Genomic DNA, 17,034 nt, shown 5'->3' with positions numbered 1-17,034 from the left:
ACACACCATGTGATATTAACACACACCATGTGATATTAACACACACCATGTGATATTAACACACACCATGGGATATTAACACACACCATGTGGTATTAACACACACCATGAGATATTAACACACACCATGTGATATTAACACACACCATGTGATATTAACACACACCATGTGATATTAACACACACCATGTGATATTAACACACACCATGTGATATTAACACACACACACACACCATGTGGTATTAACACACACCATGTGGTATCAACACACACCATGATATATTAACACACACCATGTGATAAAACACACACCATGTGGTATGAACACACACCATGTGGTATTAACACACACACACACACACATTTGGTATTAACACACACCATGTGATATTAACACACACCATGTGATATTAACACACACCATGTGATATTAACACACACCATGTGGTATTAACACACACACATGTGATATTAACACACACCATGTGATATTAACACACACCATGGGATATTAACACACACCATGTGATATTAACACACACCATGTGATATTAACACACACCATGTGGTATTAACACACACCATGTGATATTAACACACACCATGGATATTAACACACACACACCATGTGATATTAACACACACCATGTGATATTAACACACACCATGTGATATTAACACACACACATGTGATATTAACACACACCATGTGATATTAACACACACACATGTGATATTAACACACACCATGTGATATTAACACACACCATGTGATATTAACACACACACCATGTGATATTAACACACACCATGTGATATTAACACACACCATGTGATATTAACACACACACATGTGATATTAACACACACCATGTGATATTAACACACACCATGTGATATTAACACACACCATGTGATATTAACACACACCATGTGATATTAACACACACCATGTGATATTAACACACACCATGTGATATTAACACACACCATGAGATATTAACACACACCATGTGATATTAACACACACCATGTGATATTAACACACACCATGTGATATTAACACACACCATGTGATATTAACACACACCATGTGATATTAACACACACCATGTGATATTAACACACACCATGTGATATTAACACACACCATGTGATATTAACACACACCATGTGATATTAACACACACCATGTGATATTAACACACACACATGTGATATTAACACACACCATGTGATATTAACACACACCATGGGATATTAACACACACCATGTGATATTAACACACACCATGTGATATTAACACACACCATGGATATTAACACACACACCATGTGATATTAACACACACCATGTGATATTAACACACACCATGTGATATTAACACACACCATGTGATATTAACACACACCATGTGATATTAACACACACCATGTGATATTAACACACACCATGTGATATTAACACACACCATGTGATATTAACACACACCATGTGATATTAACACACACCATGTGGTATTAACACACACACACACACCATGTGGTATTAACACACACCATGTGATATTAACACACACCATGTGATATTAACACACACCATGTGATATTAACACACACCATGTGATATTAACACACACCATGTGATATTAACACACACCATGTGATATTAACACACACCATGTGATATTAACACACACCATGTGATATTAACACACACACACCATGTGATATTAACACACACCATGTGATATTAACACACACCATGTGATATTAACACACACCATGTGATATTAACACACACCATGTGATATTAACACACACCATGTGATATTAACACACACACACACCATGTGATATTAACACACACCATGTGATATTAACACACACCATGTGATATTAACACACACCATGTGATATTAACACACACCATGGGATATTAACACACACACACCATGTGATATTAACACACACCATGTGATATTAACACACACCATGAGATATTAACACACACACACACCATGTGGTATTAACACACACCATGTGATATTAACACACACCATGTGATATTAACACACACACACACACCATGTGATATTAACACACACCATGTGATATTAACACACACCATGTGATATTAACACACACCATGTGATATTAACACACACCATGTGATATTAACACACACCATGTGATATTAACACACACACACCATGTGATATTAACACACACCATGTGATATTAACACACACCATGTGATATTAACACACACCATGTGATATTAACACACACCATGTGATATTAACACACACCATGTGATATTAACACACACCATGTGATATTAACACACACCATGTGATATTAACACACACCATGATATATTAACACACACCATGTGATATTAACACACACCATGTGATATTAACACACACCATGTGATATTAACACACATGTGATATTAACACACACCATGTGATATTAACACACACCATGTGGTATTAACACACACACACCATGTGGTATTAACACACACCATGTGGTATCAACACACACCATGATATATTAACACACACCATGTGATAAAACACACACCATGTGGTATGAACACACACCATGTGGTATTAACACACACACACACACCATGTGGTATTAACACACACCATGTGATATTAACACACACCATGTGATATTAACACACACCATGTGATATTAACACACACCATGTGATATTAACACACACACCATGTGATATTAACACACACCATGTGATATTAACACACACCATGGGATATTAACACACACCATGTGATATTAACACACACCATGGGATATTAACACACACCATGTGGTATTAACACACACCATGTGATATTAACACACACCATGGGATATTAACACACACACACCATGTGATATTAACACACACCATGTGATATTAACACACACCATGAGATATTAACACACACACACCATGTGGTATTAACACACACCATGAGATATTAACACACACACACACACCATGTGGTATTAACACACACCATGAGATATTAACACACACCATGAGATATTAACACACACATACCATGTGATATTAACACACACCATGTGATATTAACCAACACCATGAGATATTAACACACACACACCATGTGATATTAACACACACCATGTGATATTAACACACACCATGTGATATTAACACACACCATGTGATATTAACACACACCATGTGATATTAACACACACCATGTGATATTAACACACACCATGTGATATTAACACACACCATGTGATATTAACACACACCATGTGATATTAACACACACCATGTGATATTAACACACACCATGTGATATTAACACACACCATGTGATATTAACACACACCATGTGATATTAACACACACCATGTGATATTAACACACACCATGTGATATTAACACACACCATGTGATATTAACACACACCATGTGATATTAACACACACCATGTGATATTAACACACACACACCATGTGATATTAACACACACCATGTGATATTAACACACACCATGGGATATTAACACACACCATGTGATATTAACACACACCATGTGATATTAACACACACCATGGATATTAACACACACACCATGTGATATTAACACACACCATGTGATATTAACACACACCATGTGATATTAACACACACCATGTGATATTAACACACACCATGTGATATTAACACACACCATGTGATATTAACACACACCATGTGATATTAACACACACCATGTGATATTAACACACACCATGTGATATTAACACACACCATGTGATATTAACACACACCATGTGATATTAACACACACACACACATGTGGTATTAACACACACCATGTGATATTAACACACACCATGTGATATTAACACACACCATGTGATATTAACACACACCATGTGATATTAACACACACCATGTGATATTAACACACACCATGTGATATTAACACACACCATGTGATATTAACACACACCATGTGATATTAACACACACACACATGTGATATTAACACACACCATGTGATATTAACACACACCATGTGATATTAACACACACCATGTGATATTAACACACACCATGTGATATTAACACACACCATGTGATATTAACACACACACACATGTGATATTAACACACACCATGTGATATTAACACACACCATGTGATATTAACACACACCATGTGATATTAACACACACCATGTGATATTAACACACACACCATGTGATATTAACACACACCATGTGATATTAACACACACCATGTGATATTAACACACACACATGTGATATTAACACACACCATGTGATATTAACACACACCATGTGATATTAACACACACACCATGTGATATTAACACACACCATGTGATATTAACACACACCATGTGATATTAACACACACACACATGTGATATTAACACACACCATGTGATATTAACACACACCATGTGATATTAACACACACCATGTGATATTAACACACACCATGTGATATTAACACACACCATGTGATATTAACACACACACACCATGTGATATTAACACACACACATGTGATATTAACACACACCATGTGATATTAACACACACCATGTGATATTAACACACACCATGTGATATTAACACACACCATGTGATATTAACACACACCATGTGATATTAACACACACCATGTGATATTAACACACACCATGTGATATTAACACACACCATGTGATATTAACACACACCATGTGATATTAACACACACCATGTGATATTAACACACACCATGTGATATTAACACACACACCATGTGATATTAACACACACCATGTGATATTAACACACACCATGTGATATTAACACACACCATGTGATATTAACACACACCATGTGATATTAACACACACCATGTGATATTAACACACACCATGTGATATTAACACACACCATGTGATATTAACACACACCATGTGATATTAACACACACCATGTGATATTAACACACACCATGTGATATTAACACACACCATGTGATATTAACACACACCATGTGATATTAACACACACCATGTGATATTAACACACACCATGTGATATTAACACACACACACCATGTGATATTAACACACACCATGTGATATTAACACACACCATGTGATATTAACACACACCATGTGGTATTAACACACACCATGTGATATTAACACACACACACCATGTGATATTAACACACACCATGTGATATTAACACACACCATGTGATATTAACACACACACACATGTGATATTAACACACACCATGTGATATTAACACACACCATGTGATATTAACACACACCATGTGATATTAACACACACCATGTGATATTAACACACACCATGTGATATTAACACACACCATGTGATATTAACACACACCATGTGATATTAACACACACACATGTGATATTAACACACACCATGTGATATTAACACACACCATGTGATATTAACACACACCATGTGATATTAACACACACCATGTGATATTAACACACACCATGTGATATTAACACACACACCATGTGATATTAACACACACACACACCATGTGATATTAACACACACACACACCATGTGATATTAACACACACCATGTGATATTAACACACACCATGTGATATTAACACACACCATGTGATATTAACACACACACCATGTGATATTAACACACACCATGTGATATTAACACACACCATGTGATATTAACACACACACACATGTGATATTAACACACACCATGTGATATTAACACACACCATGTGATATTAACACACACCATGTGATATTAACACACACCATGTGATATTAACACACACACACATGTGATATTAACACACACCATGTGATATTAACACACACCATGTGATATTAACACACACCATGTGATATTAACACACACCATGTGATATTAACACACACCATGTGATATTAACACACACCATGTGATATTAACACACACCATGTGATATTAACACACACCATGTGGTATTAACACACACACACACCATGTGATATTAACACACACCATGTGATATTAACACACACCATGTGATATTAACACACACCATGTGATATTAACACACACCATGTGATATTAACACACACCATGTGGTATTAACACACACACACCATGTGATATTAACACACACCATGTGATATTAACACACACACCATGTGATATTAACACACACCATGTGATATTAACACACACCATGTGATATTAACACACACCATGTGATATTAACACACACCATGTGATATTAACACACACCATGTGATATTAACACACACCATGTGATATTAACACACACCATGTGATATTAACACACACCATGTGATATTAACACACACCATGTGATATTAACACACACCATGTGATATTAACACACACCATGTGATATTAACACACACCATGTGATATTAACACACACCATGTGATATTAACACACACACATGTGATATTAACACACACACACCATGTGATATTAACACACACCATGTGATATTAACACACACCATGTGATATTAACACACACCATGTGATATTAACACACACCATGTGGTATTAACACACACCATGTGATATTAACACACACCATGTGATATTAACACACACCATGTGATATTAACACACACCATGTGATATTAACACACACCATGTGATATTAACACACACCATGTGATATTAACACACACCATGTGATATTAACACACACCATGTGATATTAACACACACCATGTGATATTAACACACACCATGTGATATTAACACACACCATGTGATATTAACACACACCATGTGATATTAACACACACCATGTGATATTAACACACACCATGTGATATTAACACACACCATGTGATATTAACACACACCATGTGATATTAACACACACCATGTGATATTAACACACACCATGTGATATTAACACACACCATGTGGTATTAACACACACCATGTGATATTAACACACACCATGTGGTATTAACACACACCATGGGATATTAACACACACACACCATGTGATATTAACACACACCATGTGATATTAACACACACCATGTGATATTAACACACACCATGTGATATTAACACACACCATGTGGTATTAACACACACCATGTGATATTAACACACACACACCATGTGATATTAACACACACCATGTGATATTAACACACACCATGAGATATTAACACACACACACATGTGATATTAACACACACCATGTGATATTAACACACACCATGTGATATTAACACACACCATGTGATATTAACACACACCATGTGATATTAACACACACCATGTGATATTAACACACACCATGTGATATTAACACACACCATGTGATATTAACACACACACACCATGTGATATTAACACACACCATGTGATATTAACACACACCATGTGATATTAACACACATCATGTGATATTAACACACACCATGTGATATTAACACACACCATGTGATATTAACACACACACACCATGTGATATTAACACACACACACCATGTGATATTAACACACACACACACCATGTGATATTAACACACACCATGTGATATTAACACACACCATGAGATATTAACACACACCATGTGATATTAACACACACACACCATGTGATATTAACACACACCATGTGATATTAACACACACCATGTGATATTAACACACACACACCATGTGATATTAACACACACCATGAGATATTAACACACACCATGTGATATTAACACACACCATGTGATATTAACACACACACACCATGTGATATTAACACACACCATGTGATATTAACACACACCATGTGGTATTAACACACACCATGTGATATTAACACACACCATGTGATATTAACACACACCATGTGATATTAACACACACCATGTGATATTAACACACACCATGGGATATTAACACACACCATGTGATATTAACACACACCATGTGGTATTAACATACACACACACCATGTGATATTAACACACACCATGTGATATTAACACACACCATGGGATATTAACACACACCATGTGATATTAACACACACCATGTGGTATTAACATACACACACCATGTGATATTAACACACACCATGTGATATTAACACACACCATGTGATATTAACACACACCATGTGGTATTAACATACACACACCATGTGATATTAACACACACCATGTGGTATTAACATACACACACCATGTGATATTAACACACACCATGTGATATTAACACACACCATGTGATATTAACACACACCATGTGATATTAACACACACCATGTGATATTAACACACACCATGTGATATTAACACACACCATGTGATATTAACACACACCATGTGATATTAACACACACCATGTGATATTAACACACACCATGTGATATTAACACACACCATGTGGTATTAACACACACCATGTGGTATTAACACACACCATGTGATATTAACACACACCATGTGATATTAACACACACCATGTGATATTAACACACACCATGAGATATTAACACACACCATGTGATATTAACACACACCATGTGATATTAACACACACCATGTGATATTAACACACACCATGTGATATTAACACACACCATGTGATATTAACACACACCATGTGATATTAACACACACCATGTGATATTAACACACACCATGTGATATTAACACACACCATGTGATATTAACACACACCATGTGATATTCACACCATGTGGTATTAACACACACCATGTGGTATTAACACACACCATGTGATATTAACACACACCATGTGATATTAACACACACCATGTGATATTAACACACACCATGAGATATTAACACACACCATGTGATATTAACACACACCATGTGATATTAACACACACCATTGATATTAACACCACACCATGTGATATTAACACACACCATGGATATTAACACACACCATGTGATATTAACACACACCATGTGTTATTAACACACACCATGCTGATATTAACACACACCATGTATATTAACACACACCATGTATAACACAGCCGATGTATATTAACACACACCATGTGATATTAACACACACCATGTGATATTAACACACACCATGTATTAACACACACCATGTGATATTAACACACACCATGTGATATTAACACACACCATGGATATTAACACACACCATGTGATATTAACACACACCATGTGATATTACACCATGTGATATTAACACAGCACCATGTGATATTAAACACACAGCCATGTGATATTAACACACACCATGTGATATTAACCCACCAACCATGTGATATTAACACACGCCATGTGATATTAACACACACCATGTGATATTAACACACACACATCATGTGATATTAACACACACCATGTGATATTAACACACACCATATGGTATTAACACACACACACCATGTGATATTAACACACACCATATGGTATTAAACAACCACCATGTGGTATTAACACACACCATGTGATATTAACACCACACCATGTGATATTAACACACACCATGTGATATTAACACACGCCATGTGATATTAACACACACCATGTGATATTAACACACACCATGTGATATTAACACACACCATGTGATATTAACACACACCATGGGATATTAACACACACCATGTGATATTAACACACACCATGTGATATTAACACACACCATGGGATATTAACACACACCATGTGATATTAACACACACCATGTGATATTAACACACACCATGTGATATTAACACACGCTTGCGGTTTAAAATACATATATATTTACATTTATATTTACTAGGCTTGTTCAGGTAGAACAGGTAAACCAGATATATTTACTAGGCTTGTTCAGGTAGAACAGGTAAACCAGATATATTTACTAGGCTTGTTCAGGTAGAACAGGTAAACCAGATATATTTACTAGGCTTGTTCAGGTAGAACAGGTAAACCAGGTATATTTTACTAGGCTTGTTCAGGAAGAACAGGTAAACCAGATATATTTACTAGGCTTGTTCAGGTAGAACAGGGGAACCAGGTATATTTACTAGGCTTGTTCAGGTAGAACAGGTAAACCAGGTATATTTACTAGAAAATAGAAAATGTCAGCACAGAAATTGTAACATTGGTCAGAATCTTTCTATCTTCTCTTCTGATTGGTCAATTTCTCTCTCTCCTCTCCTGTGATTGGTTAGTGGTGTTGTGCGACCGTCCCAGCATGCCCCCGTATGCCCAGATCTCCGGTGACCGTCGGACGGTGGGTTCGGTGATTCGGTTCAGCTGCATTGGACAGAGGACGGTGATCGGTAACACAACACGCACGTGTCAGCTGAGTGGACAGTGGAGCGGCTCGTTACCACACTGCTCTGGTACGGAACACACACACACCGCACCACACACACACACACACACATACACACACACACACACCACACCACACACACACACACACACACACACACACACACACACACACACACACACACACACACACACACACACACACACACACACACACTCACATACACTCACACACACACACACACACACACACACACACACACACACACACACACACACACACACACACACACACACACACACACACACACCACACACTCACATACACTCACACACACACACACACACACACACACACACACACACACACACACACACACACACACACACACACACACACACACACATACACTCACACACACACACACACACACAAACACACACATACACACACACACACACACTCACAATGGGGGCTGAAGTGTCTGGAATGGGACCAATCTGTTAGTAGTAACATGTGTGGGCCTCAGATCTGTCTATAGGAGATGTGTGGGCCTCAGATCTGTCTATAGGAGATGTGTGAGCCTCAGATCTGTCTATAGGAGATGTGTGGGCCTCAGATCTGTCTATAGGAGATGTGTGGGCCTCAGAGCTGCCTATATGAGATGTGTGGGCCTCAGATCTGTCTATAGGAGATGTGTGGGCCTCAGAGCTGTCTATATGAGGAGATGTGTGGGCCTCAGATCTGTCTATATGAGTTGTGTGGGCCTCCGAGCTGTCTATATGAGATGTGAGATGTGTGGGCCTCAGAGCTGTCTATATGAGGAGATGTGTGGGCCTCAGAGCTGTCTATATGAGATGTGTGGGCCTCAGAGCTGTCTATCTGAGGAGATGTGTGGGCCTCAGAGCTGTCTATATGAGGAGATGTGTGGGCCTCAGAGCTGTCTATATGAGGAGATGTGTGGGCCTCAGAGCTGTTCTTATGAGGAGATGTGTGGGCCTCAGAGCTGTCGATATGAGGAGATGTGTGGGCCTCAGAGCTGTCCTTATGAGGAGATGTGTGGGCCTCAGCTGTCCTTATGAGGAGATGTGTGGGCCTCAGAGCTGTCTATATGAGGAGATGTGTGGGCCTCAGAGCTGTCTATATGAGGAGATGTGTGGGCCTCAGAGCTGTCTATATGAGGAGATGTGTGGGCCTCAGATCTGTCTATATGAGGAGATGTGTGGGCCTCAGAGCGGTCTATATGAGATGTGTGGGCCTCAGAGCTGTCTATATGAGATGTGTGGGCCTCAGATCTGTCTATCTGAGGAGATGTGTGGGCCTCAGAGCGGTCTATATGAGATGTGTGGGCCTCAGAGCGGTCTATATGAGATGTGTGGGCCTCAGAGCGGTCTATATGAGATGTGTGGGCCTCAGAGCGGTCTATATGAGATGTGTGGGCCTCAGAGCTGTCTATCTGAGGAGATGTGTGGGCCTCAGAGCTGTCTATATGAGGAGATGTGTGGTCCTCAGAGCTGTCTATATGAGGAGATGTGTGGGTCTCAGAGCTGTCTATATGAGGAGATGTGTGGTCCTCAGAGCTGTCTATGTGAGGAGATGTGTGGGTCTCAGAGCTGTCTATATGAGGAGTTGTGTGGGTCTCAGAGCTGTCTATGTGAGTAGATGTGTGGGCCTCAGAGCTGTCTATATGAGTAGATGTGTGGGCCTCATCGCTGTCTGTACAAGGAGGTGTGTGGGCGTCAGTATGGCCCTCAAGGGTAAAGCCAGTGTCCTCTATAAAGCTCTCTAATCTGTTCATATTAGTGTGAAGAACAGGAGCAGAGTGTTATGAGGGACACTTCTACAGCCATAAAGACATCTCAAACACACACACACACACACATACATACATACATACATACATATATACACACACACACACACTCTCTCTCTCTCTCTCTCCAGTGATAGTAAAATCAAGCCTGACAGTTTTATGTCACAATTCATGACGTTCATATACCCTGCAGACTGCTGTCTTTCTCTACTCAGACCATAAAACACATGTTTTCATTCAGACTCACCGTATCCCGAGGTAACCACATATTCCTCCCGTTTCTTCATGTTATATTGACTTGGGGACTGGGAACAGGAGCTATGAAGCTTACAGAGGATATGAATGCTGTTTAATCTGGTTTAAAAGGATATGAATGCTGTTTAATCTGGTTTAAAAGGATATGAATGCTGTTTAATCTGGTTTAAAAGGATATGAAGGCTGTTTAATCTGGTTTAAAAGGATATGAATGCTGTTTAATCTGGTTTAAAAGGATATGAATGCTGTTTAATCTGGTTTAAAAGCAGGGAGATATTCCATCCATATGGTTTTGAGGCCAGATTGACAGACTAGGAGAGGTGGAGATTACTACAACATTTAAATGAAACCAAATCGTTGTTTTTGGGACTCTTCAAGAGCGTATCATATTGTCTGACCTTTTTCAAGACAAGGTTGGGTTCTTGTTATATTTTGGGGAGTTTAGAGCAGACAGACAGACCAGGAGAGGTAGAGAGAGGGGGTTAGATAATACACTCAAATATCAAAGTAAATTATCCACATTTAAATTGGCCTGTAGATTAGTAGATATATCAGGAACACGTAGAATCCACAACGTGATATGAGTCTATTGAGGCATAATGCATCAGAGAACTTGATATCAGAGACAACATTGATCTTGATTGTGGTAATAATATTTGCTGTCAATGTTTTTTTTCATGAAAAATGTCTCTCTGTCTCTCTGTCTCTCTGTCTCTCTCTCTGTCTCTCTCTCTCTCTCTCTCTCTCTCTCTCTCTCTCTGTCTCTCTGTCTCTCTCTCTCTCTCTCTCTCTCTCTCTCTCTCTCCTGTGTGTCTCTCTCTCTCTCCTCTCTCTCTGTCTCTCTCTCTCTCTCTCCTCTCTCTCTCTGTCTCTCTCTCTCTCTCTCTCTCTCTGTCTCTCTGTCGCTCTCTCTCTCTCTCTGTCTCTCTCTCTCTCTCTCTCTGTCTCTCTGTCTCTCTGTCTCTCTGTCTCTCTCTCTGTCTCTCTGTCTCTCTCTCTCTCTCTCTCTCTGTCTCTCTGTCTCTCTCTGTCTCTCTGTCTCTCTGTGTCTCTCTGTCTCTCTGTCTCTCTCTCTATCTGTCTCTCTGTCCTTGTCTCTCTCTCTCTGTCTCTCTGTTCTCTGTCTCTCTCTATCTTGGTCTCTCTGTTCTCTGTCTCTCTCTCTAGTCTCTCTCTCTCTCTCTCTGTCTCTCTCTCTCTCTGTCTCTCTCTCCTCTCTCTTCTATATCTCTCTCTCCTGTCTCTATCTCTCTCTTGTCTCTCTCTCCTCTCTCTCTCTCTTCTGTCTCTCTCTCTCTCTCTCTCTCTCTCTTGTGTCTCCTCTCTCTCTCTCTGTCTCTCTGTCTCTGTCTCTCTCTCTGTGTCTATCTCTCTCTCTCTCTCTCTCTCTGTGTGGTGTCTTCTCTCTCTCTCTCGTCTGTCTCCTGTCTCTCTCTCTCTCTCTGTCTCTCTCTCTCTCTGTGTGCCTCTCTCTCTCTCTCTCTCTCTCTCTCTCTCTCTCTCTCTCTCTCTCTCTTTGTCTGTCTCTCTCCCTCTCTCTCTTTCTATCATTCTCTCTGTTTTTTTATCGTCTGTTCTTTCTCTCTGTTCTCTCTCTTTCTCCAGGAGAGTCATCTGGTCTGGTGGGGATTCCAGGTATTCCCAGGGGCCACGGTATCAGACTAGGAGAAGACTTCTCAGGGGCAGTGTGGTGGGGTTCAGCTGTGAACAGGGATATGTCCTACGAGGTTCCTTAGAGAGAACATGCCAACCCAACAGCACCTGGGTGGGCACCACAGCCAGAGTGCCATGGTAAGATGCAGAACACACACATGTTTACGAGCAGATTGCTTGTAAAACCACAGCGTATTAACTATTGGTGTGGACATGTTTATCTTGTAAACCACAGCTATGGTGTGGACATGTTTATCTTGTAAAACCACAGCTATGGTGTGGACATGTTTATCTTGTAAACCACAGCTATGGTGTGGACATGTTTTATCTTGTAAACCACAGCTATGGTGTGGACATGTTTATCTTGTAAAAACCACAGCTATGGTGTGGACATGTTTATCTTGTAAAACCACAGCTATGGTGTGGACATGTTTATCTTGTAAAACCACAGCTATGGTGTGGACATGTTTATCTTGTAAAACCACAGCTATGGTGTGGACATGTTTATCTTGTAAAACCACAGCTATGGTGTGGACATGTTTATCTTGGTAAAACCACAGCTATGGTGTGGACATGTTTATCTCTGTCACTCAGGTTTATATGAAGGTATAGAAACACCACTTGTATCGAAAGTAAGAGAAATGTGCAAAGTACTTTTAAATCAATTAATGAACGAATAAATGAATGAATGAATAATGAATGAATGAATGAATAAATGAATGAATGAATGAATGAATGAATAAATGAATAAATGAATGAATGAATAAATGATGAATGAATGAATGAATGATAAATGAATGAATGAATGAATGAATGAATGATAATGAATGAATGAATGAATGAATGAATGAATAAATGAATGAATGAATGAATGAATAAATGAATGAATAAATGAATGAATTAATGAATTAATGAATACATTAATAAATAAATGAATGAATGAATGAATGAATAAATGAATGAATGGATGAATGAATAAATGAATGAAGGAATGAATAAATGAATGAATAAATGAATGAATGAATGAATGAATAAATGAATGAATAAATGAATGAATGAATGAATAAATGAATGAATAAATGATGAATGAATGGATGAATAAATGAATGAATGAATGAATGAATGCATTTTATTGAATGGAAGTAACAGATTTGAACTGTTTGGGCAACATAGTGATATATTCTTGTATAATGAGGAATTAAACTACGCAACATTAATCTTCTCTCATCTTTAAAACCCACAAGGTGTGTAAACAACACAAATAATAAGAATAAAATAAGGTGGATACAAAACAAAAATGTGATGATCATTAATCCACTCTAATAAGCACATGTTGGACATGTAGGACGTTGCGAATGTATTTCTCACATGTGCAGCACATAGTACTTGTTTCATTGTCCTTCTTTGGGAAGCAGAATTGGCATCTCCTCCTCTTCCTCCAGCTGCAGCCTCAGGTGGATCAGGACAAGATTCACCCCCCTGAACAGCTTTCACAAGCGCTGCAGAGGCTGCTGTGCAGGAGGGAGGTGCTCTCTTCTTTGAATGTGTGGGGTTACAAGTGCCTTTCCCAGCTGGTCCAGGAACACCCTCCTCTTGTTCCGCTTATCAGGCACCCAGATAGAGTTGATCTTATTCATATCACGAAGGCTTTGTATGAGGACACATCAATGATGTTATGGAAGATGACCAGGGGCCAGCGGGCAGTGATCCTCCTGCAGCTGTAAGTTCCAATCACCCTTGTCGAGGTTGTCCACGCCTCCTTTGTTGTGGTTGTAGTCCAGGATGATGGCTGGCTTCCTGTCCTCACCATCACTGATCTCAGCTGTTTCGTGCAGTGTGCTCAGGAGGACCACATTCTTGTTCCTGTAGTTCTTGTTGGGAGTAAGAGACTAGAGTGGTGGTGGTGGTGAAGGCAAACTTTAATGAGAAGGCCTCTCTCCCCCTTGATGTGAGGAGTGCAGGAGGAAGCTCAGGCCTGTTCTTTCTAACTGTGCCAACCATGGTGATCTCCCTCTTCAGGAGCTGCTGGCTGAGTTCATAAGAGGTGAAGAAATTGTTCACACGTGACATTGTGCCTCCTCAGTCCATCTGTCACATCAAGCACAACCCACATCCCCTGGTTCATCTCCGGGCCTCCACTCGGTCGGCTTCCCTGTGTAGACTTGCATCTTCCAAGCATAGCTGGATTGTGAATCACAGGCCACCCATATCTTGATGCCATACTTTGCCGGCTTGCTGGACATATACTGCCGGAAAGGACAGCGACCTTCACAGAAAAACAACCACATAAATCAAGGATTTTACAGCAGTAGATAATAAAATGAACAGTGAATCACATTACAGATACGAAAATGGACCTCTGAATGGAACCAGTTGCTCATGCACTGTTCCTTCAGGCCCAGGGTTGTAGAGGTACGGCAGACGCTCTACCCACTTCTCCCAGACCTCTCTTATGGCTCCACCCACTGCTCCCAGACCTCTCTTATGGCTCCACCCACTTCTCCCAGATCTCTCTTATGGCTCCACCCACTGCTCCCAGACCTCTCTTATGGCTCCACCCACTTCTCCCAGACCTCTCTTATGGCTCCACCCACTGCTCCCAGACCTCTCTTATGGCTCCACCCACTTCTCCCAGACCTCTCTTATGGCTCCACCCACTTCTCCCAGACCTCTCGTATGGCTCCACCCACTGCTCCCAGATCTCTCTTATGGCTCCACCCACTGCTCCCAGACCTCTCTTATGGCTCCACCCACTTCTCCCAGACCTCTCTTATGGCTCCACCACATGCTCCCAGTCTCTCTTATGGCTCCACCCACTGCTCCCAGACCTCTCTTATGGCTCCACCCATTCTCCCAGACCTCTCTTATGGCTCCACCCACTGCTCCCAGAGAGGTCTGGGACTCACAGTTATCAAATTGTAATATTCT

The 17,034-nt window shown here is 39.7% G+C and overlaps 1 protein-coding gene across 1 annotated transcript in view; it reads left to right on the top strand.

The window, feature by feature from the left end:
- The window catches only part of LOC109883181 (CUB and sushi domain-containing protein 2-like), an 899,659-nt gene that overhangs the window by 851,502 nt on the left and 31,123 nt on the right, over positions 1–17,034 (top strand). The window contains 4 exon segments of the mRNA XM_031794932.1: positions 10,279–10,452; positions 14,059–14,130; positions 14,133–14,227; positions 14,229–14,244. Coding sequence (XP_031650792.1) covers positions 10,279–10,452; positions 14,059–14,130; positions 14,133–14,227; positions 14,229–14,244 — 357 coding nt within the window.

Source organism: Oncorhynchus kisutch, linkage group LG17 (assembly GCF_002021735.2).
Source record: "Oncorhynchus kisutch isolate 150728-3 linkage group LG17, Okis_V2, whole genome shotgun sequence".
In the NCBI taxonomy this organism is placed as follows: Eukaryota; Metazoa; Chordata; class Actinopteri; order Salmoniformes; family Salmonidae; genus Oncorhynchus; species Oncorhynchus kisutch.
This window is presented reverse-complemented; position numbering and strand designations above follow the sequence as displayed.